Source organism: Lynx rufus, unplaced genomic scaffold, assembly GCF_022079265.1.
Source record: "Lynx rufus isolate CCGP_SWC_20201006 ecotype Redwood Valley unplaced genomic scaffold, mLynRuf1.p SCAF_7, whole genome shotgun sequence".
Taxonomy (NCBI): Eukaryota; Metazoa; Chordata; class Mammalia; order Carnivora; family Felidae; genus Lynx; species Lynx rufus.
The window spans coordinates 43,201,811-43,229,255 of NW_025814889.1; the positions used below are offsets into that span (position 1 = coordinate 43,201,811).

The 27,445-nt window shown below is 41.0% G+C and overlaps 1 protein-coding gene across 5 annotated transcripts in view; it reads left to right on the forward strand.

The window, feature by feature from the left end:
- Positions 1-26,569, forward strand: part of KLRG1 (killer cell lectin like receptor G1) — a 56,563-nt gene extending 29,994 nt beyond the window's left edge. For 4 of the 5 annotated variants that reach the window (XM_047065408.1, XM_047065406.1, XM_047065407.1 and 1 more), the window contains 2 exons: positions 2,988-3,088; positions 3,683-4,429. In XM_047065408.1, coding sequence (XP_046921364.1) covers positions 2,988-3,088; positions 3,683-3,794 — 213 coding nt within the window. In that variant the 3' untranslated portion in view covers positions 3,795-4,429. Of the gene's footprint in view, positions 1-2,987; positions 3,089-3,682; positions 4,430-26,530 lie in introns of those variants that run through there. The other variant, XM_047065405.1, reaches the window with a different exon arrangement.
- Positions 26,570-27,445: the final 876 nt, after the last annotated feature.

Consider the following 27,445-nt stretch of genomic DNA (forward strand, 5'->3'; position numbering starts at 1 on the left):
TTCTGTACAACATTGGGATCCCAAGAAAGTAAATCATACTGGAATCTAATGTTATAATATAAGCTTAAGCGGTCTTCTTGGCCTATTTTATCAAAGAGAATGTCCAGTTGCCTAGCGTGCTGAATGTACATGTTTCTTGGCACATCCTAGGAGTCTCATGGTTGTTACAGGGCTAGAGAAAGCACATTTTATTTTATTTTTTTTTTAAAAGTAATTTCTAAACCCAACATGGAGCTCAAATTTACAACCCTGAGGTCAAGAGTCGCATGCTCTACCAACTGAGCCAGCCAAGCACAGTTTATGTTATGTTAAGTTTATTTATTTATTTGGAGAGAGAGAATGCATGTGTGTGAGCAGGGGAGGGGCAGTGAGAGAGAGGGAGAGAGAGAGAGAGAGAGAGAGAGAATGTGAAGCAGGTTCTGTGCTATCAACGTGGAGCCTGATGCAGGGCTTGATCCCATGCACCGTGAGATCATGAGCTGAGCCGAAATAGGAGTTGGCTGTTTAAGCAACTGAGCCACCCAGGTGCCCTGAGAAAGCACAGTTTAAAGAGAGACATGAGTTGCAGAGAGATGGATTATCTTAGTAGAGGTCACGCCAAGGCCTTGGGTACCAGGGCAAGACCTTGGGTTCTGGTCCAAATCCTAGCACTAAATTACTGTGGAATAACATCTGTCACTGCTCATGTTTTGAATTTCTGTACTTCCAAAGGGGAGAGGTTTACAGAGTGAGGTGAGGGATCAAAGCACCTCCACTGAATTTGAGAATATGATGTGATCTGTTGATGGGCTGCCGATGGCAGGTTATCTCAAACCTTCCTACAATAGGAAGGAGGAAGGAGGCTGTAGGAAGGAGGCTGTAGGAAGGAGGCTTGAGACAAATGATCAGTCAGGAAATACATGATCACGGGAACAAGTTATATGGCCTTTTTCTTTAACATCTGTCAGGTCAAACTCTAACTCAGAAAAACCAAACCAACCAAGTAACCCAACAAAACCACTAAAACACAAGATTCCTGGGAACAAAATAGAAGGGAGGTCTCATCTGAAGCCTTCTTATTAGTTTTACATTTTCTTTCACCAAGGATTTGTAGTGACCTCAAGGATTAAGAATAAGAAGTAGAGTATAGAGGGGCACCTGGGTAGCTCGGTCAGTTGGGTGTCTGACTTTGGCTCAGGTCATGATCTCATGGTTTGTGGGTTGAGGCCCCGCATCTGGCTGTGTGCTGACAGCTCAGAGCCTGCTTCAGATTCTCTGTCTCCCCCTTTCTCGCTGCGCCAGTCTCCCCTAAATAAATAAATCAATGTTTAAAAAAAAAAAAAGAAGTATAGAGAGGATGCCAGGTAATCATCTCACTATACATGCAATATTTTCTGGACACACAGAGGTATCAGTTATCGATGTCCCCAGATGCTACTGCACACATTTATACTTGGCCACCGCTTGTAACCCAGACGCTTTGGTATCTGTTAAGACACATATGAATACCTTTGCATGTTCATTCGTACTCTGAAACACACTTGAGCTTCTTATTTTATATGTAACTTTCCCGTCAGTAGGTTGGTCTTACAGCTACGTTGGTCAGACTTACACTTTTGTCCTTCCTGCTCCTGAAGAAACATCATACTTGTCAACATTAACGTCACGTTGAAAATTCAGCATCACAAGACAAACCTCTGTAACAAGAGCAGTTTGCAAAGCCGAGGTGTTGTTTATTTATTGTAAAGTGTATTCGTTACACTAATACCAAATCCTACACCAGAGTTAATGTTCTGGAATTTGTCCTTCATTTTACTCCACTTGAAGAGGCCTATTACCTTAGAGTGTAAGCTCCTTCGTTTGAATGTCAGACTCTACAGAACAAAGAATGTTTTATCTCTGTTCTAGTGGTGGCATGGGACATACGGGTGGAGCCAGCTTAAACTTTACCTGACGCTTGTTTTCTTACGAGCCGTTTTTATTTTTCTTGTCATATGGAAAATTGATGAGGTCTTGGAAAATGCGAGTGTAGTGTGGAAAAAGACAAGTATGTTGCTACCGGCTTAATAATGATTTATGTGTTAAATGAGAATGAGAAAGATGACTGCTTCCATAGTGGCATTTAGCTTTTCTTCTATTAGGCACTCCACCTAATCAAGTTATAATGGAAGGCAGAGATGTGTAATATTTACCTTATCTTTCATGTTATAAGAATGCAAGTACAGACATAAAGTTTAATTCTGGGAAATGCTCCACTCTGCAAAGCATCTCTAGAATTAAGGGTTTATCAAATTTTTAAAATATTTATTTACTTGTTTATTTGAGAGAGAGAGAAAGAGAGAGGGCAAAAGCAGGGGAGGGGCACAGAAACAGGGAGAAGGACTGTGCACTGAGTGCACAGCCTGATGGGGGGCTCGATCTCATGAACCGTGAGATCACACCTGAGCTGAAATCAAGAGCTGGACGTTTAACTGACAGCCACCCAGGTGCCCCTAGAATTAGAATTTAAAAGAGAGATTAGTTGTTAGGAGTAGGTGGTGGTCTTAAGCAGCTTGAACTGCTAACCAGAGTATCACTGGGTGGTTTAAACCACAGACATTTATGTCTCACAGTTCTGGAGGCTGGGAAGTCCAAGATCAAGGTGTTGACGGGTATGGTTTCTGGTGAGAACCTTCTTTCTGACATGCAGACAACTGCCCTCTCATTGTGTCCTCTCCTCGTGGAGAGAGACTCAACTCTGGCCTCTTCTTACAAGGAGGCTAATTGCATCAGTAGTGAGGGCCCCGTGACCTCATCTGAACCTAATTACCTTCCAAAGGCCCCACCCCCAGGTGCCATCATGTTGGAGGTTAGAGCTTTGACATACGGATTTTGAGAGCAATAAATATTCAGTCCATAATGTAATGAGAAGGTGTATAAGGAATAATTGTTTGATCATGACACTGAATCTCCTCTTTGGTGTTCTGCGTTTTCTTATCTTTTTCCATCACCTTGAATCTCTCTCTCAGAGCCTGCTTCAACCTCTCCTCAAAGAGGACTTTTATTGGATTGGTCTGAGGAACAATTCTGGCTGGAGATGGGAAGATGGGTCAGCCCTAAACTTTTCAAGGTAAGGGGGTTCAAGACAATGAAAGAAAAAGAGAAAAGAGGAAGAAAAATTATGTGACTAGGGAAATAGATCAAGGATAAGAGAGGAAGAGGAGAGGAAAGGGTGAGGAAAGGAAATAGGGAACAAGGAAGGAAATGAACAGTGGATAAGAGCAAAAAAAAAAAAGGTTGACATTTTATTTATTTTTTAATTTTTTTATTAAAACATTTTTGTTTAATGTTTATTACTTTTGAGAGAGAGAGAGACAGGGCGTGAGCAGGGGAGGGGCAGAGAGAGAGGCAGACACAGAATCTGAAGCAGGCTCCAGGCTCCGAGCTGTCAGCACAGAGCCCAGCGCGGGGCTCGAACCCACCAATGGTGAGATCATGACCTGAGCTGAAGTTGGGCACTTAACCGACTGAGTCACCCAGGCGCATATCAAAGATGATAGTTTAAAGGGAGGCTAATGAACAATTTTTATTCTGTTGTTTTGGGAGTTGAGAAAAGTGGGAACTGAATAGGGAGAAAGAACTTGCTCAGTTTTCATCCCTTATGTCTTGCTAGTCCTTTACTCTCATGTTACCTTAATTGATTGGCTTTTCTGATTTCTTACAGGGTTATTTCAAACAGCTTGATACAGAAGTGTGGTACCTTCAGCAAAAGTGGTTTCCTAGGCTCTAGCTGTGAGGCTCTTTTACGGTGGGTCTGTAAGAAGGTCAGACTTTGATGGGTGGATCTGTCATATGGCTCCCTAAAAAGGGGGAGCCAGCCTCTGGGTGCTGGGATAGTCATGAGTGTATATTTAGTGAAAGCCGAACCTTCTAGAACATGGCATTAGATGTAAGATTAATGCGATTTCCCTGGGACTGATGGTTTATTGCCGAACTCTCTTTGAGAACAGTTAGATATTAACAATTTAAAGATCAGATCTAGGAAAATTTGTGAAAGAAAATATTGTTTTAGTACTTCTCACAGTAGTGACTGATGCTGCCTTCTTCACCCCCATTCCCACCATCTCTGTCAAAAATGTACCTTTTCTGTGTTATGGTCTGAACTGGTCCGACGATATCCATGCAAATATATACTATTGCTAATGTATTACAGAGTTTTGATGTGTGCTAATAGGCTGGCATGTTACTTATCCCTGATAATATGTTTTTCTCCTAACAATGGCCCTTTGCAAATAAAGCTTTATTCTAAAGAATACTGCCAATAGTGACACGTAGAAAGTGGATAAAAACAGGGTGATGCTTTCTGCTTCTCAGCTCTCTACCACTTAGAGACTTGGCCTTGGCTGAACTTAATTGTTCTGGGTATGCGTAAGTGTGGATGAATAAACCAATGTATGACCATATTTTTCCATATTGTGAGTGCATGATCTGCATGCTAATTTCACAATCATGGTCAGTCTGATAGAGGAAAATTTACAGAAGCAGTTTATGTGCTTGATTCCCAAATTAGGCACGAATGCCTCAAAAATAAAGAAAAACTTTATTATTTCTCTTAAGTATGGTTTGGACATAGATGAGGAGAGAAGGTGCTGTTTAAAGATGCAGGAATATACCCAAGGGATACAGGAGTGCTGATGCATAGGGGCACTTGTACCCCAATGTTTAGAGCAGCACTCTCAACAATAGCCAAATTATGGAAAGAGCCTAAATGTCCATCAGCTGACGAATGGATAAAGAAGATGTGGCTTATATACACGATGGAATACTAGTTGGCCGTGAGAAAGAATGAAATCTTGCCATTTGTAGCAACGCGGATGGAACTGGTGGGTATTATGCTAAGTGAAATAAGTCAGGCAGAGAAAGACAGATACCATATGTTTTCACTCATATGTGGATCCTGAGAAACTTAACAGAGAACCATGGGAGAGGGGCCGGGGGGCGGGGAGGGGGGAAAGTTACAGAGAGGGAGGTAGGCAAACCATAAGAGACGCTTAAATACTGAGAACAAACTGAGGGTTGACGGAGGGTGTGGGGGGAGAGGGGAAGGTGGGTGATGGGCATTGAGGAGGGCACCCATTGGGATGAGCACTGGGTGTTGTATGGAAACCAATTTGACAATAAATTATATTTAATAATAAAAAAAAGATGTAGGAGGGAATACTAAAGGGGACCATCAGTCTGTACTGTCAATGACACCGAGTTGTAATCTCTTGTCTTTCTCTTTCATAGTCTTTTTTTGGGGGGGGGGGCAATGGACTGTATCTCATCCACCATTGTATCCCACACACCTAAAATAGTGCTTGTATCAGTGAATATTAAATAAATAAATGGGCAAATAAAAAATAAAAATTAAGATATTCTTATTCTGGTAGTTTGTGTTAGCCCATGAGTTAATTAGAAGAATTAAGGGCAAGAAACACAGTAGTTTCTAATCCTTCCCTAACTCCCCCCCAGGTGTGCATTCGGTAACTGACTCGAAAAGGGCAAAGAGTCAGGTTAATCTAGATATACTGTTCACAGAAGGAAGTGGTGGAAACAAACTCCCATCTCCTTATGATCTCTTACCTTTGGCTCTGGGTTGGAGGGGGGTGTCTCTTGATTATGAATGTGATGGTAGTGATCCCACTTGGTTAAGGATGTAATGATAATGATTCCACTTGGGCCCCCATGGCTTGGCTCCTAAGGGGCGCACAATCTCATTTACTTATTCAAGGACAAACCAAGGAGGCCGGTGCACTCCTGAATTCTCCCCTGAGCAGGAAGCATGTGGGCAACTCTTCTCCGTGACAAGGGTTCAGTGTTCTTGCAAAGATTTCTCACCACCTCTCATCAGAATTGGATCTAGTTCACTGCTCTTTCTCCCTTTAGGATGTTACATTAGAAATAACTTATTTATTCCCTAATCTTACTCATGAGGGGCCATAGGGCAGTTATTAACGCAATCCCTCTACCTTGCCTTGTGAAATAAAGTTTGGTAAAACTATTAGAAACTAACGTTTTTCTTTTTTTAATTTAAAACAAAAAAAAATTTTTAACGTTTATTCATTTTTGAGAGACAGAGAGAGACAGAGTGCAAGCAGGGGTGGGGCAGAGAGAGAGGGAGACACAGAACCCGAAGCAGGCTCCAGGCTCTGAGCGGTCAGCACAGAGCCAGATGCAGGGCTCGAACCCATGAAAGTGAGATCATGACCTGAGCCGAAGTTGGACACTTAACCAACTGAGCCACCCAAGAGCCCCTCTTTTTAAAATTAAAAAAATATATATTTATTTTACTTTTTATTTTTTTAATTTATTTTTTTTAAGTTTATTTACTTATTTTTTTTTTTAATTTTTTTTTTCAACGTTTATTTATTTTTGGGACAGAGAGAGACAGAGCATGAACGGGGGAGGGGCAGAGAGAAAGGGAGACACAGAATCGGAAACAGGCTCCAGGCTCTGAGCCATCAGCCCAGAGCCCGACGCGGGGCTCGAACTCACGGACCGCGAGATCGTGACCTGGCTGAAGTCGGACGCCTAACCGACTGCGCCACCCAGGCGCCCCTATTTACTTATTTTGAGAGAGACAGAGATAGCACAAGTGGGGGAAGGGCAGAGGGAGAGGGAGACAGAGAATCCCCAGCAGGCTCTGCAGTGTCAGCATGGAACCTGACGTGGGGCTTGAACCCGTGAATCCCGTGAAATCATGACCTGAGCCAAAATGGAGAGTTGGATGCTTAACAGACTGAGCCACCCAGGCGCCCCCATTTTTTATTTTATTTTTTATTTTTGAGAGAGAGAGCGCGTGCATGAGTAGGGGAGGGGCAGAGAGAGGGGGGGAGACAAGGAATCCAAAGCAGTCTCCAGGCTCTGAGCTATCAGCCTGACATGGGGCTCGAACCCACGAACTGTGCGATCGTGACCTGAGCTGAAGTTGGATACTCAACCAACTGACCCACCCAGGCACCCCTCTTTTCTGTTTCTTTTGCTCATCTGTTTGTTAAAGTCCACATATGAGTGAAAATTTCACATATGAGTGAAATCATACGGTATTTGTCTTTTTCTGGCTGACTTATTTCACTTAACATTATACTCTCTAGCTCCATCCATCTCTCAGTTGACGGATTCTTGGGCGGCTTCCATAGTTTGGCTATTGTAAATAATTCTGCTATAAACATTGGGGTGCATGTATCCCTTTGAATAACATTTTTGTATTTTTGGCGTAAAACCCAGTAGTGCCATTGCTGGATCATAGGGTAGTTCTATTTTAAACTTTTTGGGAAAACGCCAGACTGTTTTCTACAGTGACTTCATCAGTTTGAATTTCCACCAACAGGGTTCCTTTCTCTCCTCAGCCTTGCCAACACTTGTTTCTTGTGTTTTTGATGTTAGCTATTCTGACAGGTGTGAGGTGATATCTCATTGTGGGTTTTTTTTTTTAATATGAAATTTATTGTCATATTGGTTTCCATACAACACCCAGTGCTCATCCCAGCAGGTGCCCTCCTCAATACCCATCTCATTGTGGTTTTGATTTGTATTTCCCTGGTGATGATTGACGTTGGCCATCAGTATGTCTTAATTGGAGAAATAAATGTCCGTTCATGTCTCCTGTTCATTTTTAAATTGGATTATTTGTTTTTTGGGTGTTGAGTTGTATCAGTTCTTGACGTATTTTGGATACTAACCCCTTTATCATATATGTCACGATATCTTCTATTCAGTAGGTTGTATTTTCGTTTTGTTGATTGTTTCCTTCGCTGTGCAGAAGCTTTTTATCTTGATGAAGTCCCAATAGTTCATTTTGCTTTTGTTTCTTTTGCCTCAAGAGACCTATCTAGAAAGGTGTTGCTGTGGTCAATGTCAAAGAAATTATTGTCTGTGCTCTCTTTTAGGATTTTTATGGTTTCAGGTCTCACTTTAAGGTCTGTCATCCATTTTGGGTTTACTTTTGGATATGGTGTAAGAAAATTGTCCACTTTCATTCTTTTGCATGTAACTGTCCAGTTTTCCCAACACTGTTGAAAACATTCAGGTGTTTTTTTCTTCAAAGGTGTTCAAGATAAGTAAAGCAGGAAAAGCTAACAATCTGATCAAATGTACGGTTCAAGAATGTCTTCTGGTATTTAACAATAAGACCTAGGAAAGGAAACTACAGAGTTACCTTAAATGGGATGAATAAGTTACCACTAGCAAGTTTCTGGCAGTAGTAAAACAAAAACAAAAAATTAACTCTCTTGATCATATAGATACTGCCATGAAAAATTTTTTTCGATCTGTACAAAAGATCTTTCTCCACATATCAATTGTTTCTTATGATTTAATTGTTGTCTGTGTGATGTTCAACTATTTTTTTTTTTATGCACAGAGATTATGTTTCACAACTCTTACCCAGACGAATATGGCTCTTAGTTCAGACATATCAAGCCACAGGTTTCCCCTCCCCTCTAACCAAGCTATCAAATTTCTGTCTTAACTAATTCAAAAATATTAAGTAGTGAGAGATCCAGGCCTATAAATATACTAGGTACAAGGAGGGTACTGTGTTCAGTCTGGACTTTGACAAAGGAGTAATATTCCAGGGAACATAGAACAAAGAGCCAAAAAGAATGAAATCTTGCCATTTGCAATGATGGAGCTAGAATGTATTATGCTGAGCAACATAAGTCAGTCACAGAAAGACAGACACCATATGATTTCACTCATATGTGGAATTTAGGAAACAAAATGTGTGAACATATGGGAAGGGGGGAAAAAAAAGAGAGAGAGAGAGAAGCAAACCGTAAGAGACTCTTAATGATAGAGAACTACTGAATTCTCTCAACTACTGAGTTCATCAACTCTCTCAGTAGTTGATGGAGGGAGGTGGGGGGAGAATGGGCTAAATGGGTGATGGGCTTTACGGAGGGCACTTGTGATGAGCACTGGGTGTTGTCGTGATAAATCACTTAAATTCCACTCTTGAAACCAGTATTACACCATATGTTAATTAACTAGAATTTAAATAAAAGTTTGAAAAAAAATTCTCCCCCCCCAACCCCCCAATAATAGCACCTTTAAAAAAGAAAACAAGGCGGGGGGGCCCCTGGGTGGTTCATTCAGTTAAGTGTCCAACTTTGGCCTAGGGCATGATCTCACGGGTTGGTGGGTTCGAGCCCGGTGTCACGCTCTGTGCTGACAGCTTGGAACCTGGAGCCTGCTTCGGATTCTGTGTCTCCCTCTCTCTCTCTCTCTGCCCCTCCCCTGCTGTGCTCTCTTTCAAAAATAAATAAACATTAATTTTTTTTTAAAATGGAAACAAGGGGCACCTGCGTGGCTCAGTCAGTTAAGCGTCTGACTCTTGGTTTAGACTCAGGTCATGATTTCACAGTTCCGTAAGTTCAAACCCTGTGTCAGGCTCTGTGCTGACAGTGTGAAGCCTGTTGGGATTCTGTCTCTATCCCTCCCTCCCTCCCTCCCTCTCTCTCTCTCTTTCTCAAAATAAATAAACTTAAAAAAGATTTAAAAAATAGAAAAGGAAACAAAAACAGAACACATTTCTCTTATGACTGTGTAATTTTCACTAGAATCTATACTTCTCAGAGCAGCAAGGACTTTTCAATCTATGAAATGTCACTGATATCTATAATCAAAGACAAGCATAACATTTAAGAACTAAAAACATCCTCGAAGGAAATAACCACTTAGTGCTAGCTCCGACACCATTTATCGAAGAGATGTTTTTCCCCGTTGAATATTCTTGCCTCCTTTGTTGACCATTAATTGACAAAATAATTGTGGGTTTATTTCCGGGGTTTCTCTTCTGTTTCATTGATCTACGTGTCTGTTTTTGTGCCAGTACCGTACTGTTGGATTACTACAGCTTTGTAGTATATCTTGAAATCTGGGGTTGTGATACCTCCAGTTTTGTTTTCCTTTTTTAAGATTGCTCTGGCTACTTAGGGTCTTTTGTGGTTCTATACAGATTTTAGGATTGTTCTAGTTCTTTGAAAATGCTGTTGGTGTTTGGATAGGGATTGCACTGAATTTGTAGATTGCTTTGTAGATTTGTAGGGTAGCATGGACATTTTAAGAATATTTGTTCTTTTTTTTTTTTTTGGATTATTTATTATTTTTAAGTAATCTCTACACCCAAGGTGGGGCTTGAATTTACAACCCTGAGGTCAACGGTCACGTGGCTCTACTGACTGAGCCAGCCAGGTGCTCCCAATAGTTATTCTTCCAATTCATGGAATATCTTTCCATTTGTTTGTGTCATCTTCAATTTCTTTCATCAGTGTCTTGTAGTTTTTTTATTTTTATTTTAATTTTATTTATTTTTTTTTAATTTTTTTTTCAACGTTTGTTTATTTTTGGGACAGAGAGAGACAGAGCATGAACGGGGGAGGGGCAGAGAGAGAGGGAGACACAGAATCGGAAACAGGCTCCAGGCTCTGAGCCATCAGCCCAGAGCCTGACGCGGGGCTCGAACCCACAGACCACGAGATCGTGACCTGGCTGAAGTCGGACGCTTAACCGACTGCGCCACCCAGGCGCCCCAGTGTCTTCTTGTAGTTTAGAGGACAGTGATTAGAGTCCCTCAAACTCCTCGGTTCGAAGGTCATCATCTTCATTAGTCCATATTTGCCTCTCTTGCAGCCCATTTACATTTCCCCTTTGTCCTGCATCCCTACTTTCATTTATCTTTCCTCCACGGGAACATACGTTGATGTTTGGTATATTCCTTCAGCTTGTTTTATACATATCCGTAGAAGCTATGTAGTGTTCTTTGTTTCATATTTAAATAATTATTTTTATATATTTCATTGTTTTACTTTTTCCATGAGCATTATATTTTTGAGATCTATTCATGTTGTACTATGTACATGTAGTTCATCCTTTTAGGTGGCACATGAACCCCATTTTATATATCCATTCTTTTAATGATGGACACCCGGTTTGCCTTTGTTTCCCCACTATCACAGTGATGGGATAGATATTCTCTTCTATATCCCTCCTCCAAAGTCTTCCCCATCTTAGGAAATGGCCCTGCCTCCATTGTGTTGTTCAGGTTCCAACCTGAAGAACTTGCCTTCCCCCTTCCTTCCTCCCTTCCTTTCCCCCTCCCTCCCTTCCTTCCTTTCTTGTCTTGTCTTGTCTCCTGTTCTTCTTTCTTTCTTTCTTTCTTTCTTTCTTTCTTTCTTTCTTTCTTTCTTTCTTTCTTTCTCCCTTCCTCCCTCCCTCCTTCCTTCCCTCCCTCCCTTTCTTTCTTTCTTTCTTTCTCTTTCTTTCTTTCTTTCTTTCTTTCTTTCTTTCTTTCTTTTTCTTCCTCCCTCCTTCCTTCCCTCCTTTCTTTCTTTCTTTCTTTCTCCCTTCCTCCCTCCTTCCTTGCCTCCCTCTTTCTTTTCTTTCTTTCTTTCTTTCTCCCTCCCTCCTTCTTCCCTCCCTCTCTTTTCTTTCTTTCTTTCTTTCTTTCTTTCTTTCTTTCTTTCTCCCTTCCTCCCTCCTTCCTTCCCTCCCTTTCTTTCTTTCTTTCTTTCTTTCTTTCTTTCTTTCTTTTTCCCTTCCTCCCTCCTTCCTTCCCCTCCCTTTCTTTCTTTCTTTCTTTCTTTCTTTCTTTCTTTCTTTCTTTCTTTTTCTTCCTCCCTCCTTCCTTCCCTCCCTTTCTTTCTTTCTTTCTTTCTTTCTTTCTTTCTCCCTTCCTCCCTCCTTCCTTGCCTCCCTCTTTCTTTTCTTTCTTTCTTTCTTTCTTTCTTTCTTTCTTTCTTTCTTTCTCCCTTCCTCCCTCCTTCCTTCCCTCCCTCTCTTTCTTTTCTTTCTTTCTTTCTTTCTTTCTCCCTTCCTCCCTCCCTCCTTCCTTCCCTCCCTCTCTTTCTTTTCTTTCTTTCTTTCTCCCTTCCTCCCTCCTTCCTTCCCTCCCTCCCTTTCTTTCTTTCTTTCTTTCTTTCTTTCTTTCTTTCTTTCTCAAACTGAAGAGTTTTCTGATTTATTTATTTTTTGACCACCAACAAATTTATCACCTCCACCAGCAAAGTATATTCTAAATCTAATCTCTTCTTTCCATCTCCACTTTTAACTCCAGTCCCAGCCTCTGTCATTGTTCATTAGATGACTGTGACAGCTTCTTTTGTTCCTACCCCCTTTAAAAATAGTTTTATTGAGGGGCACCTGGCTGTCTCGGTTGGAGGAGCATGCAACTCTTGATCTTGGGGTTGTGAGTTTGAGCCCCATGTTAAAGAGTAAAATTTGATCAGTTTTGACATATGTATATGCCCATGAAAATAATGTCACCATAATCAAGATAGTGAAATAGCAATTATCCTGAAAAGGTTCCTCAGGCCTTTCTGTAATTCCTCCTTTTCTCTCCTCCCTGTCACCCAACACTCCCCCATCTTCAGGAAACTCTGGTATACTTTATGTCACTATAGATGAGATTACATCTAGCGTTTTACAGTACATAGAGTTTTACAGAGTCATTAAGCATGTGCTCTTTTCTTTTTCCCCTTTTTTCACTCAGAATAATTATTTTGAGATTCATTCGTGGTGTCGTATGTATCAATGGTTTACCCTTCTTTATTGCTAATATTCCACTATATGGGTGTGCCATCACTTGTTTATTCGTTCACTTATTGATTGACATTTTGTTTGTTTCAGTTTGGGGCTGTTTAAAAAAAGCTGTTATGGGTGCCTGGGTGGCTCCGTTGGTTAAGTGACCGACTCTTGATTTCTGCTCGGGTTGTGATCTCACGGTTCGTGGGATTGAGCCCTGCCGTGGGCTCTGCACTGACAGTGTGGAACCTGCTTGGGATTCTCTCTCTCCCTGTCTCTCTGCCCCTCCCCTGCTCGTGCACACATACACCCTCTCTCTCTCAAAGTAAATACAGAAACTTAAAAAAAAATAAAAATAAAGTTGTTATGAAGATTTGGGAACAAATCTTAGTACGGACACAGGCTTTCTTTTCTCTTGAGGAAATACTTAGGAGGTGGAGTGACCAGATCACATGGTAGGTATATGCTTAACTTTTTAAGTAACGGCCAACCTCTTTTCCAAAGTGTTTGTACCGTTTTGTTTTCCAGTCAGCAGTGTACGAGAGTTCTATTTTCTTCACCTCCTCTGTGATATTTGGTACAATCAAGTCCTTTTAATTTTAGCCATTCTAGTAGGTACTCAGTGGTATCTTGTGGTTTTAATTGCCATTTCCTTAAAGGTCAACGGTGTTGAGCCTCTCTTCATGTGTTTATTTGCCACCCATATATCTTTCTTTGGGGAAGTATCTGTTCAGATATTTTGCCTATTTCTTTGTGTTCTTGTTGTTGACTTTTCAGCGTTCTTTGTATTCTGGATCCAAGTTCTTACTACACAAACACGTTGCAAATACTGTCTCCCAGTTTGTGGTTTGTCTTTCCAGTCTCTCAACAAGGTGTTTCAAAGAACAGAAGTTTTTAATTTTTATGAAGTCTATTTTACCAATCTTTGTATTACAGTTCGTATTGTTTGTATGTTATTTAAGAAACTTTTGTCTAGTACAAGTTCATAAAGATTGCCTTAGGTTTCCTTCCAGAAATTTCATAGTTTTAGCTTTTGCATTTAGATCTGTCATCTATTTTGACCCGACTTTTATTTTATTTTATTTTATTTTCCAACGTTTATTTATTTTTGGGACAGAGAGAGACAGAGCATGAACGGGGGAGGGGCAGCGAGAGAGGGAGACACAGAATCGGAAACAGGCTCCAGGCTCTGAGCCATCAGCCCAGAGCCTGACGCGGGGCTCGAACTCACGGACCGCGAGATCGTGACCTGGCTGAAGTCGGATGCCTAACCGACTGCGCCACCCAGGCGCCCCTTGACCCGACTTTTATAGATGATATGAAGTGTGGGCTGAGGTCTTTTTTTTTTTCTTGTTATAAAAGCCTAAATGTTCCAGCCCCATTTATTGAGATAACTATTCTTTTGTCATTAAGTTCCTTTGATACCTTTGTGGAAAATCAATGCAATGATTATATTGGCTTACTTTTGCATTTTGTCTTTTGTGCCATTTATTTGTATGCTTATCCTTTTGTTTTTACCTCACTGTAATTTGATAGTAAGTCGAAATCAAGTAGTGTAAACCTCCAACTCTGTTTTTCTTCTTCAAAATTGTTTGAGTTGTTCTAGGTCCTATCATTTTTTTCTTGTAGATCTTAGATAAATATTCTATTCCTATGTTATTTTGTACACGTTTGAATATATCAGGTTGAATTGTTGGTCCAGTGGATACTTTGTTCACACGGGCCTGCTAATTTTTAAAAAAAAAATTTTTAATGTTATTTATGTTTGAAGGAGAGAGAGAGCGTGAACAGGGGAGGGACAGAATCCAAAGCAGGCTCCAGGCTCTGAGCTGTCAGCACAGAGCCTGACACGGGGCTCAAACCCACGAACTGCGAGATCATGACCTGAGCCGAAGTCAGACGCTTAACCGATTGAGCCACCCAGGCACCTCACAAGGGCCTGCTAATTTAAACTCTTGTGCAGTGTATGAAGTAAAGTGACTATTTCTCTATATCATCATCAGGCAAGGGTAAAGGGAACCACAGGCTCCTTATGATCATGACTTTTCACTCCTGGCTCTATGGTCCTGTGAGTTTTTACTTAGGAGAAGGTCTTCCAGGTTCTTCAGATTGGAGCATCTGTAAGACAAAGCTAGGAATGACCTTTGATAGTAATGATCTCTCATAACAAAACCTTGATGATCGTAAAGTCTTTGTTCCCGTATGAGTAATGAGATGGGGAAGGAAATGAAGGCGAGGGGAGAACACTCCTGGCACACAGGGCAAAGTGTGAAAAGAATGTGATAAACACTAAGGAAGGAGTGATTTTCAAGGTGGAGGGAGCATTCATCAGTGGTTTGGTTGGCATTTTATGCTAAAGAGATGTAACGTAGCACGACAGAAGAGCATTCCATGAAATTGGCAATGTGGAGGTCATTGTCCATCATTCTTTATTAGTGTGCTGGTGAAAGATACGAAATTGCAGTGAGCTGACAGACAGGAGGTAAGGAAGTGGAAACCATGAGTTTAGGTATTTCTTTTAAGAAGTTTTGTTACGGACGGAAGGAAAAAGATAGCATCTGTATAAAGGCCCGTAGGTTGTGCCGATATATTTTTACATATAGATAAGAAAGAGTAACTCGTGTTTATGACTTCCAACTTAGTTGAAAGAGAAAAGAGATTAAAAATGCATGCAACACCAGGATCCTTGAGGCAGTGGATGACTATGTGAGCTGATGCACAAATGGAAGAAATAATTTTGGGTGGAAAGAGTATCCCCTTTCCTACGGAAGGTGGAACGATGGAGGAAGATTCCAATGTTTGTGTAAGCGACAGTAAAGGAAATGTACTGGTGAACTCCATTTTCTCGGTGAAATAAAGGACAAGGTTATATGCTAAGTATGAAGGAGAAAGTGATAGGTTTGGGATCTATAGAAGGCAGAATTTTGGAATTTCTACACAGGGAAGAGAGACATCTCCCTACAGATGCAACATTGCTGGTCAACACCAAGGGAGGCAGGAGGCCACACATTTTTAGTAATTTCAGCCCGCATTGTTGCCTGATTATTGAGAGCAGCCCATATCGGACTAGTTGTAATAACAGAGAAGCCAAATGGTAGGGATGATGAAGCGTGGCAATTTTACAGGGTGGTTTCAGGGGAGAAAAATGGTGTCAGGAAATAGAAGTAGCCAGAATTATATAAGAAACCCAGAAGTGAGGGACGTGCTGGATGGGAAAAGATTTGGGAGTAATAGTACAGGAGATGAGATAACTACTGCAGTGCACATTGTTGTACGCGTCTCCTATTTCCCTAGAAGAGATTCCGAAAAGTGAAAGTCATGGGCCAAAACATAGGCCAAATTTAAAATTTTAATAGATGATACCAGGTTAGTTTATAAGACCGAAATAGTTTTACTCCCACTAGCAAGGGATGAGAATACTGGTCCTCCCTTCTTCTCAACTGCACATGTTCTCAAAATTTTAGATTTTGGCAAATTGTCATTATTATTATTACAATATTTATTATTATTATTATTATTACTTTGTCTTTTCCATCCGTAGGCACTGTGTATACTCAGAATGACCTTTTTGTTAGTCACATGTGTTGCAAATGTTTTCTTTCTACTGTTTTTTTTTTTTTTTTTAAATGTCATGGGGATTTTTTTTTTTCTATTCATGCATTTTAAGTTTTAGTAAAGTCAAATCTTCATTTTTTCCCTCCAGTTGTGGATTCTGGTTTTCTACTTAGAATCTCTTATATGGGATTATACATACATTTTTTCCTAATACATTTATATTATTATTGTTATTTTGTTTTACATTTTATTTTTAAGTTTTTATTTAAGTATTTATTCATTTAAGCAATCTCTACCTCCAGTGGGGGGCCCAAACCCACCACTCTGAGCTCTTCTGCCTGAGCCAGCCGGGCGCTTCTGGTTTTACATTTTACATTTTTTACGTTTTATTATGTTTTTACATTTTATTATGTTTTTACATTTTATTTTATTTTATTTTATTTTATTTTATTTTATTTTATTTTATTTTATTTTATTTTATTTTATTTTATTTTATTTTATTTTAAGTTTATTTTACTGTGAGAGAGGGGGAGAGAGAGACAGACAGACAGACAGACAGACTGCGAGCAGGGGAGGGGCAGAGAGAGAGGGAGAGGGAGGAATCCCAAGCAGGCTCCACACTGTTAGCGTTGAACCTGGAAACCCCCTGGGGCTCAAACCCCCGAATCGTGGGATCATGACGTGAGCCGAAATCCAGTCACACACTTAACCAATTGAGCCACCACGGCGCCCCTACCTTTTAATAATTAATTCATTTTTGCTGTTTTGGGTCTCACTTAGAGCAGACTGAATTCTGGGCCCAAATCCTGGATCATTGTGAGGGTCTCAGAAACAGATCTGAGGGTGATAGTGACAAGGAGGAACAGACGAAAAGGAGCCATTGTGTTGTTTTTTTTTTTTTATTGTTGTGAAATACACATAACAGAAAATTTCCCGTGCTATTTTCAGGTGTAGAGTTCAGTAGCCTAATTGCATTGACAATGTTGTGAATCTCTTCAAGGCTCTACTTTTATAGGAAGAGGAAATCGTGGTCTGGAATCAGCCAGGGGAGCAGCAGCAACAATGCAGGCTTTCCTCTCCTCACCGCTTCCTGCCTCCCCCCAACTTTGCAGGACGCGGAGCAGCCTCATTTGGCGAGGACATCGGTTTTTCTAAAAACGGTTGTTGGGCAGTTAAGATAAAGAAGGGTGGGAACATGGTGCCTCTGGGCGAGTAATAGAAGGTAACCTGTTTCCAGGGTGACCGGGATTTCAGCCAGCGCTCCAGATAGGATTTACCAGCAGGGTCAGCGAGAGGATGGTCGGATTGTGGAGACCCAGGTCAGGACTGGGGCAAGAGTGGGCACAGGTACCGATGATCCGGTGTCAGACCGGACACCGATGGTGTCTCCTACCGGATCAGTCTTCCTGTTTTTGGCCTGGTCAGTATGCTGTTCCTTCCAGCAGTAAGATTCTAAAGGAATGTTTGTACAACTGCACAGAGATTTAGGTACAGAGAACTTTATTACACTTCTACAATAGGAAGAATCAGCAATGATTCAAATGTCTATCAGTATTGAAATGATTAAATAAATCCTGTTACCTCTTGCTTTCTTTCGGTAGACCAGATCTTTTAAAATGAGAATGTTGTGGGGGCGCCTGGGTGGCTCAGTTGGTTGGGCGGCCGACCACAGCTCAGGTCATGATCTCACGGTCTGTGAGTTCGAGTCCCACGTCGGGCTCTGTGCTGACAGCTCAGAGCCTGGAGCCTGCTTCAGATTCTGTGTCTCCCTCTCTCTCTGCCCCTTCCCTGCTTGCTCTCTGTCTCTGTCTCTCTCAAAAATAATAAACATTAAAAAAAAAAAAAAGAGAATGTGTTTTGTTTTTTGTTTTTTGCCTGGATAACTAGAGAACAGCCATACTAATAGACCAGGAGAAGCCAGTCATGATCTGCCAACAAAATCGTCAAGCTAGAACCTCAGGGAGGAATTACTCGGGCTCCACAGTGCTGCTGTTCCCTTGGACTTGGGCCTTCGGCAGAGCCCATCCCCATCGGAGGATTAGTCTGGTTGGGCTGTCGTGGGAATGCAAATTTAGACCGCAGCCGGATTGCTTCTTTGTGCTTTGGATTGCTTACTGTGCCTTCTCCTTTCTCCCCCCCTTTAAAAATCTATTCTCGAAAGTTGCATTTTCTTCTTTTGCCCCTAAACACAGGTCCTCTCTGTCTTTTCGAAAAGGCTACATCTTTGGTCACATGGCTATGGAGTTAGGAAGCCTTACTGCACACATTCCAAATTTTGTAACGGATGCCAACACTAACGTGTTGGCCTATCTCGGCTAACACAGCTGTTGTGGACCGGGCTGCCCTTACCAGTTTGGCCCCCAAACCAGCTGTTATTTACGTGATCTATCTCCACAAACTGGCTGGAATGTTCTCTGTAGATCCCTGGGAGGAACTAGGAGACGGTTTTTGTTTGTTTGTTTGTTTTTATTTTTATTTTTTATCCCCCCCCCCGTTAGTTCTTTCTGGTTTTTTGCTTAGCTAATTTTTCCTTAGTGCAAGACCCTGTGTGACTTGTAACATCTCACTGCCGCTCACTGTGATGGGTATACAGTGCTCGAACACTTTCCTGAAACCTGTCAGTTATGCTGGCTCTTTCTATGACAGAGGTTATGTATATTTTTAGACTGTGCCTTGTCTCCACCTGAGAACTGTGGGAACATACTGGGAGGAACGCCAATGCTGGAGTTAGTAAGACAGACCTCTATTCAAATCCTTTTTAGAATAATGGCTGTGTGACTTCAGGCAAAACGCTTAACTTCTCTGAGCCTGGGTGTGCCCATCCCATGCGATCATTCCATCTAAAGTAGCCAGTCTCCTTGCTGTCTGTGACATCCACCTGTTGAGTTCCTTCCAAACTCTGGTCACCGTCTGCGCTTCCCTTTGCGTGTTACTTCTTTGAAATTATTATTTACTATGTTTTGCAGATGTGCACGCTCACAGTGTAAAATGCAAAAGTTACGAAGGGATCGTATCTGTGAAAACAAGGCTGGCCCCACCTCTGATTGCCACATCACTCAGTTCCATTCCTTCTCGTGTTCCTTTCCAGATGTAATCTTTCCATACACGAACACATGTACGTGCTCACACACACACACACCCACCTCTCAAGTTGTAGAATAGTATACACACTGTTCTGAACTTCACTCTCCCCGCCGATTAACAATATATCTCGAATCTTTTTATGTTCATACTCATAAGAACTGCCTCCTTTTTAATGATTGGATAGACTTCTGTTTTACGGCTCTAACAATTTAGCTAGTCTTCTATTAGTGGAAGTTTAGATCGCTTCCTCTTTTTTGACTTTACCAACAATGCTGCAATGACTGTTTATCTACAGGCATCCGGGTGCCTGGGTGGCTCCGTTGGTTAAGTGTCGGACTCTTGATTTTGGCGCAGGTCGTGGGATCGAGCCCCGTGTTGGGAGCTGCACTGAGCATGAAGCCTGTTTGAGATTCAATCTCTCTCTCCCTCTGCCCCTCACCCCTGCTTGTGCTGTCTTCCTCTCTCTCTCTAAAAAATTTTAAAAAATAAGTGAACTGGGTGGTCTACAGGCATAATTTTGTGTCTTTGAGTGTTTGTAGACATGTCAAATAGCTCTATGTAAGTCTGCGGATTAATATTCCCACCAGCAATATATGCTAGTCTCATTTTCTCATTACTCTTCACCAGTGTAGTTTTTTCAATAAAATATTTTGATCTTTGCTAATTAGAGAAGGGAAAAATACTTTCCTCTTGTGGTTTTAATTTGTATTTCTCTTGTTAAGAACTACAGAGAGCGTCTTTGCACCTGCTGAAGGGGCATTTGCGTTTCCTTTCTTGTGAACTGACCATTCATAGCCTTTGTCCTCTAAAAAAAAATTTGGGGGGGCGCCTGGGTGGCGCAGTCGGTTAAGCGTCCGACTTCAGCCAGGTCACGATCTCGAGGTCCGTGAGTTCGAGCCCCACATCGGGCTCTGGGCTGATGGCTCAGAGCCTGGAGCCTGCTTCCGATTCTCTGCTCCTCCCCGGTTCATGCTGTGTCTCTCTGTCTCAAAAATAAATAAACGTTAAAAAAAAAATTAAAAAAAAATTTGGATGATTGATCTTTTCCTCAATAATTGTGAGAAAAAAGTTCTTTACACACTGAAATAATTAGCTATTTGAGTGTGATACAAGCTAAAACTATTTTGTCTTAGTTCATCATTTTTCTCTTGTATGTGATGGGATTTTTTTTTCCTTGTTAAAAATTTGGGATTTTATTTATTTATTTAAAGGGAGAGAGAGTGAGTATGAGTGGAGGAGGTATACAGAGAGAGTATCCCAAGCAGGCTCCCTGCTGTCAGCTTGAACTCACAGACCGTGAGATCGTGACCTGAGCCGAAATTGAGAGTCAGATGCTTAACTGACTGAGCCACCCAGGCACGCCGAAATTTGGGATTTTGTATATCACATTTATCCTCCCTTTTTTTTTTTTAGTGAATTCTAGCTTTTATAGCATTTGAAATCTTTCATTCTACATTCTAAGATTAAATTGGGTAAAGAAGAGTACAAGACAGCTGACTTCTAGTGGAACACATAATTATGGAAGCATCAGGAACAAACTGGAATCAGCCTTGTTGTGGCAAGAAGGATGGAAAAATTGGTGCACCTGTAAGTGAAACGTTGGAGAGTGCAGTGATTACATGTTTGAAGGCTCACCCAGGAGGCTTTAAGAACCGCTGTCCAGGGGGACAGATGTTCACTGACTCATGAACGCATCAAATATCCCTAGACTCAGAAACAGAGCCACGAGTGGAAAACATTGTGGAGAGACTAGAACAGTCTGGGGATGTCCTTTCAATATATATATTTTATAATGTTTATTTATTTTTTAGATAGAGAGCGCCAGTGGGGGAGGGGCAGAGAGAGAGGGAGGGGAGACAGAAGATATGAAGCAGTGAGCCCGATGCAGGGCTCGAACTCACAAACCAGAAGATCATGACCTGAGCCAAAGTTGGACGCTCAACCGTCTGAGCCACCCGGGCGCCCCTGGGGATGCCCTTTAAAGATACAAAATTCTGGATAGAAGTTTACCTATGAATAGTTGATTTTTTTGGAATAGTTGATTTTTGTGAGTACAGAAGCTTACTCAGTAATGAGAGTAGTAGAATCTTAGAGAAAGACTTCTTTCTGTGGTCTTGAAACTTGACCCGAAAGCTAAAGCTGAGAATGGTGGGGGACGAGAAGTTCTGTATTCTAAAGGGGGGCCTTAGCCACACCCCGTAGGACTTTCCAAACTGGCTTAGGGGCAATTACCAACAGCTCATCAGGGAAAATTAAACACTGATTACGGGCAAGTTCTTTGAGGCAGTGTGTAGATGAGCAGATCGCTGGGGTATTTCACCTCCCACTCCACTGCAAGCCAAGTGAGAGGGGGAACCAGAGGCACCCAGGAGAAATTGGGTGCTGCTTGTCGGAGGTGGGAGCAGAGGCTGACTTCCTGGTGCTATGTTGCTCACCAATGGAAATGTGTGGGTTTGTGGCTGTCTGGGGAGGAAGAGAGTGCTTGGAAGAACTTGACCCAAGTTCCCCATTATGGAGGGTGTAGAAGCTCTTACCTGAATATTGATTAGAGAGGTCTGATGGTGGGAAGCTTGTAGAAATTGCCCCAGAAGATGAGGGAAGGAGGTGCAGCTGCAGTGGATGAAAGCTCACTGCAAACTCACTGTTTGTTGAGTTGGTATATGAGCTCCCTTGAGCCCAGAGGAAGCAGAAGGTCACGGGATCTGAGTTACCTACAAAGGGCTTTATCCAAGAGGACTTCCTGCCAGGCTCAGACCCCAGGAGAAAGAAGTCCTGTAGAATGGTTCACCGTAACTTGAGAGTTAAGGTAAAGGCATAAGAGTCCTTCCAGAGAGCATAGCACCTGGATCGGGGAATGATGCAGTGCAGAAATTCCTCAGGGGCGTATCTCTCTGTGCACAGGATCTGCTGAAACCCACGGAAGTGTCCCATGAGGGATAACTCGTTTTTGGGCACTGTGTCAGGGTTCAACAAGAGAAGCAGAGCCGGCAGGAGATATGCATCAAGAGATTTATTGCAGGGGCGCCTGGGTGGCTCAGTCGGTTAAGCGGCCGACTTCGGCTCAGGTCATGATCTCGCGGTCCGTGAGTTCGAGCCCCGCGTCGGGCTCTGTGCGGACCGCTTGGAGCCTGGAGCCCGTTTCAGATTCTGTGTCTCCCTCTCTCTGACCCTCCCCCGTTTGTGCTCTGTCTCTCTGTCTCAAAAATAAATAAATGTTAAAATTAAAAAAAAAAAGAGATTTATTGCAAGGAGTTGGTTTACCCAATCGTGGAGCTAACTGGCAAGTCCAAAATCCATAGGGCAGGCTGTCAGGAGGGGTGGGCTAGAACACCCCAGCAGGGCTGAAGCTGCTGTCCACAGGTGCAATTTCTTCAGCAGGGAAGCTTCAACCCTGCTCGTAAGGCCTTTCAACTGACTGAATCAAGCCCGCTCGGATGATCCACGATAATCTCTCTTACTTAAAGTCAACTGGTTATAGACTTTACAGTTTTCTAAATGTTTATTTATTTTGAGAGAGAGAGGGTGTGCAAGCAGGGGAGGGGCAGAGAGAAAAGGAGAGAGAAAGAATGCCAAGCAGGCTCCATGCTGGCAGCCCCCAATGCGGGGCTGAAATTCACCAACTGTGAGATCATGACCTGAGCTGAAATCAAGAGTCGGACACTTCATGGACTGAGCCACTCCAGGCGCCCCTGGTTATAGACTTTAATTACCTAACGTACCCTCATAGCAACATCTAGATTGGTGTTTTGATTGAATAATTGAGGACTGTTGCCTAGGCAAGCTGACACATCAAACGACCATCATGGGTATCTTCTACACAGAATGATGACCAGGTAACATTGGTACCAGTGACAAGTCAGCCCAAGGCCGATTTCGAGGCTACTGAATGAAAGATGTTTTTAGTGGCCAGTCAAGGGTAGAATATTTTCAATCACTAATGGAAAGAACATCTTCTTATTACCTCAATTCTAGGAATATTCATGCATTATTTTTACCTGACTTGGATGCAAATAGCTTATTTGTGACCAGTCATTCCCTTTGTCACTGTACATTTTCAAGATAGAGACCTAGGATCATTTGATTAGCAAGGTTGTCCGTACCCTGTATTCAGGTTACTGCCAGTCATGTGAACTAGCCTTAAAATGATAGAGTGAGTAAGGAAGAAAAGAATGATAACATTCAGTAGCAAGGAAACTGGAAATATCAGTAGTAGGAGGTTCCTTAATAAAAAAAAAAGGAACAAAAGAGGGTAACACAGACACATCATATTCTTAATAAAAGGTGACATTTGATTATAGGAAGTTAAACTTTATTTTATTTTTTTATTATTGTTTTTTAATGTTTATTTTTGAGAGAGAAAGAGAGAGAGAGAGGGAGAGAGAGAGAGAGAGAGAGAGAACATGAGCAGGAGAGGGGCAGACACAGAATCGGAAGCTGACTTCAGGCTCCAGGCTATCAGCACAGAGCCCGATGTGAGGCTCGAACCCACGAGCCGTGAGATCATGACTTGAGCTGAAGTCAGAAGCTTAGCCGACTGAGCCACCCAGGTGCCCCCGGTTATGGGAAATTAAACTTTAGATAAAGCAGGAGAAAGAGGAGAAGTGGGGTAAAGTGCTAAATCTTGTTATCGTTTAGAATGGTTCATAATTCCATATGCATGATTTCAGTATGTGGCACAAAATCATCACAGAGTCACAGACACAATGCTAACTCCCCAGACCTTTCCTGTGGTTGCAATGCTTAGCGGGAACTATATAGCATTGAATATGTTCATTAGAAAAAAAAGGAAACCTCTAAAATCAATAATGTATGCTTCCACCATAGGAAACTTGCAAAAGAAAAGCAAATTAACTCCAGAGTAAGTAGAAGAAAAGAAATAATAAATATTCAAACAGAAGCAAATGAAATTAAAAACAAGAAGTCAATAGAAAAAAAATCAAAAGATCAATAAAATTGATAAATTTCTAATCAGGCTAATCAAGAAAAAGAAAGTAGACACAAATTACTATCAGAAATGAAAGAGGCAACATTATAACAGATTCTATGGGAACTAAAAGGATAATCAAGGAATAGTATTAATAACTTCATGCCCATAAATTTAATAACATATGAAATGGACCAATTCTTTGATAGATACAATCTACCAAATCTCTTATATGAAGAAATCGATAATCTGACTAGGTCCATATCTATTAAAGAATTTGCATTAGAAATGAATAACCTTCCAAAACAGCACTAGGATCAAACTGTTTCCACTGGTGAATTCTACCAAAGGTTTAAAGAAGAAATGATACAAATTCTCTGTACTCTCTTCCAGAAAATAGAGGGAACCCTTCCTAACCCATTCTATGAGGCCAGAATTACCCTAATACCAAAACCCGAGAAAGACATTACAGGAAAGGAAAACTAAATACTCTGTCATGAACAAAAATGCAAAAGTCCTCAGCAAAATATTAGCAAATCAAATCCAACAATGTGTAAAAATAATTCTACACCATGAAAAATGGGATTTATTCCAGATATGTGAGTCTAGTCCAACATTTGAAAATCAATTAATGTAGTTCTTCATGTTAACAGGCTAAAGAAGAAAAATCATATGATCATAACAATACATGCAGAAGAGACATTTAACAAAATCCAACACCCATTCATGAGAAAACGTCCCACCAAACTAGAAATACAGGGAACTTCTTCAACTTGGTAAAGAATATCTACAAAAAACCTACAAGCTATCATTATACTGATGGTGACAGACTAGATGCTTTCCCCTAAAATTCAGAATGAGACAAAGATGTGCCCTCTAATTATTCCTATTCAACCTTGTCCTGTTAATCCTAGCTAATGCAATAAGACAAGAAAAGGAAATAAAGGTATACAGATTGGTAAGGAAGAAATAAGACTATCTTTGTTCACAGATTACGTGATTGTCTATATAGAAAATCTGGAAGAATAGAACCTTAAGGGAAGTTTGGTCAGGGTTTTCTGGGTTTTGATTAAAAAAAAAATTAGGCAAATAAATTTGAGAAGGAAGAAAACCAATTAAGAAACTAAAGTTTATGACTGAAGTGACTAAACGTTTTAACAGTAAAAACATATCCCAGACAAAAACGATTCCTCCAGGCTGGGCAGAAAGAGGTCTGTGGATTTCTTGCAGGTTTTAGAGGGAAGGTTTCCATGGGACACCTGGAAGGCTGATGCCAGGCCCAGCCACTTGTTCTTTGTCAAATATTCCTATCCCTATGAATGACAAGGAGGCCACAGAGTGGTCGATCTAAAACAGTCATGTAGACTACAGACAGATGATTGCAGTAGGGTGCAATACCTTCATCCTGCATTAGTTCCCCACGATGTCTGAGTTACATTTCTTGTAGTCCAAAATATCTGAGATAAATTTCTTGTAGTCCAATGGGGATGAGGCGTAGAGTCACATTTCATTTATTAGAAAACAAAGAAATGTAATATTTCTCATAGAATACACTGATTCTAAGAAACACCCCCTGTCCCCGTCCCAAATCAGCCATATCCAGCATTGTGAATGTAATTCTGAAGACTATACTTTCAGGGATCCTTTCTATAGTTTGTGAATGTAATTCTGCCCACGGAGAAGGACAATTTGTACTAGGCACCTTATTTTGTTATCTTCTTGTTTTAAGTTTCCACAATTCTTTTATTTCTCTTTTTCCTCTTCCCTTTGCCTAACTTCTTAATTTTTGTTTTACATGTTTTTTATAATTAATAAGGAAGCAGTACTTACTTTATAAACTTTGCTGCCACCCTGTGGCTAATTTTCATTACTGTACATGAAGAGAGGGCATCCCCACACTTCTGCTAGGCCATCAGAAGAGGGACAAAGGTACAGGAAGCACGTTAAAAAAAAACATTGCAGAACATCCAACATGGTCTTTTACCATAATGCTCAGGATCTTAGTCATGAATCTAGTACATGCTATCGGTGTCTCTTACGTGTAAGTGTTTATCCTTTAAAATCTTGCTAGTCTGAGTCCAACCTTATTTCAGTGGTTCCCACTCCTCATCCTCATCATATGGCTCAATACAAATTTGAGAATTCTTTGTTTGGGTCCCGTGAAAAATGCCATTGGTATTTTGATGGGGAGTGCACTGAATCTGTAAATGACTTTGGGTAGTATAGATATTTTAACAATATTGATTCTTCCAATCTGTGAGCACAATATACCTTTCCATTTATTTGTGTCCTCTTCAGTGTCTTAATAGTTTTCAGTGTGCTGTTCTTTCTTCTCCTTGGTTGAATTTATTCCTAGGTATTTTATTCCTTTTTTTTTTTTTTAGTAGTGTTCAGATTTTATTTTATTTTTTTTAATTTTTTAACTTTTATTTATTTTTGGGACAGAGAGAGAGCATGAACGGGGGAGGCGCAGAGAGAGAGGGAGACACAGAATCGGAAGCAGGCTCCAGGCTCTGAGCTGTCAGCCCAGAGCCCGACGCGGGGCTCGAACTCATGGACCGCGAGATCGTGACCTGAGCTGAAGTCGGACGCTTAACCGACTGCGCCACCCAGACGTAGCTGTAAGTGGGATTGTTTTTCTTAATTTCTCTTTCTGATAGCTTGGTATTAGTGTATAGAAAGGCAACCAATTTCTGTGTGTTAACCTTGTGTCTTTCAACTTTACTGAATTTATTTATTAGTTCTAATAGGCTTTTTTTCCCCATGGAATCTTTAGGGTTTTTATATGTAGTATCATGTCATCTGCAAATATTGACAATTTTACTTCTTCCTTACTACTTCGGACGCCTTTTATTTCTTCTTCTTGTCTGACTAGGGCCAGAGCTTACAGTACTATGTAGAACAAAAGTGGCAAGAGTGGGCATACTTGTCTTGTTCCTGATCTTAGAGGAAAAGCTTTCAACTTTTCACTATTTAGTATGATGTTAGCTGTGGGTTTGTCACATACGGCCTTTGTTATGTAGGGATATGTTCTGTTTATACCTGCTTTGTTGAAAGTTTTTATAATAAATGGATGCTGAATTTTGCCAAAATTTTTTTTCTGCATCTTTTGAGATGATCATACGATTTTTATCCTTTGTTTTGTTCACTGATTGATTTGTGCATATTCAATCATCCTTGTATATCTGGAGTAAATCCCACCTGACCATGGTAGATGATCCTTTTAATGTATTATAAAACCTGGTATGCTAATATTTTGTTGAGGATTTTTGCATTTATATTCATTAGGAATATTGGCCTGTAATTTTCTTTCTTTCTTTCTTTCTTTCTTTCTTTCTTTCTTCCCTTCTTTCAGTGTCT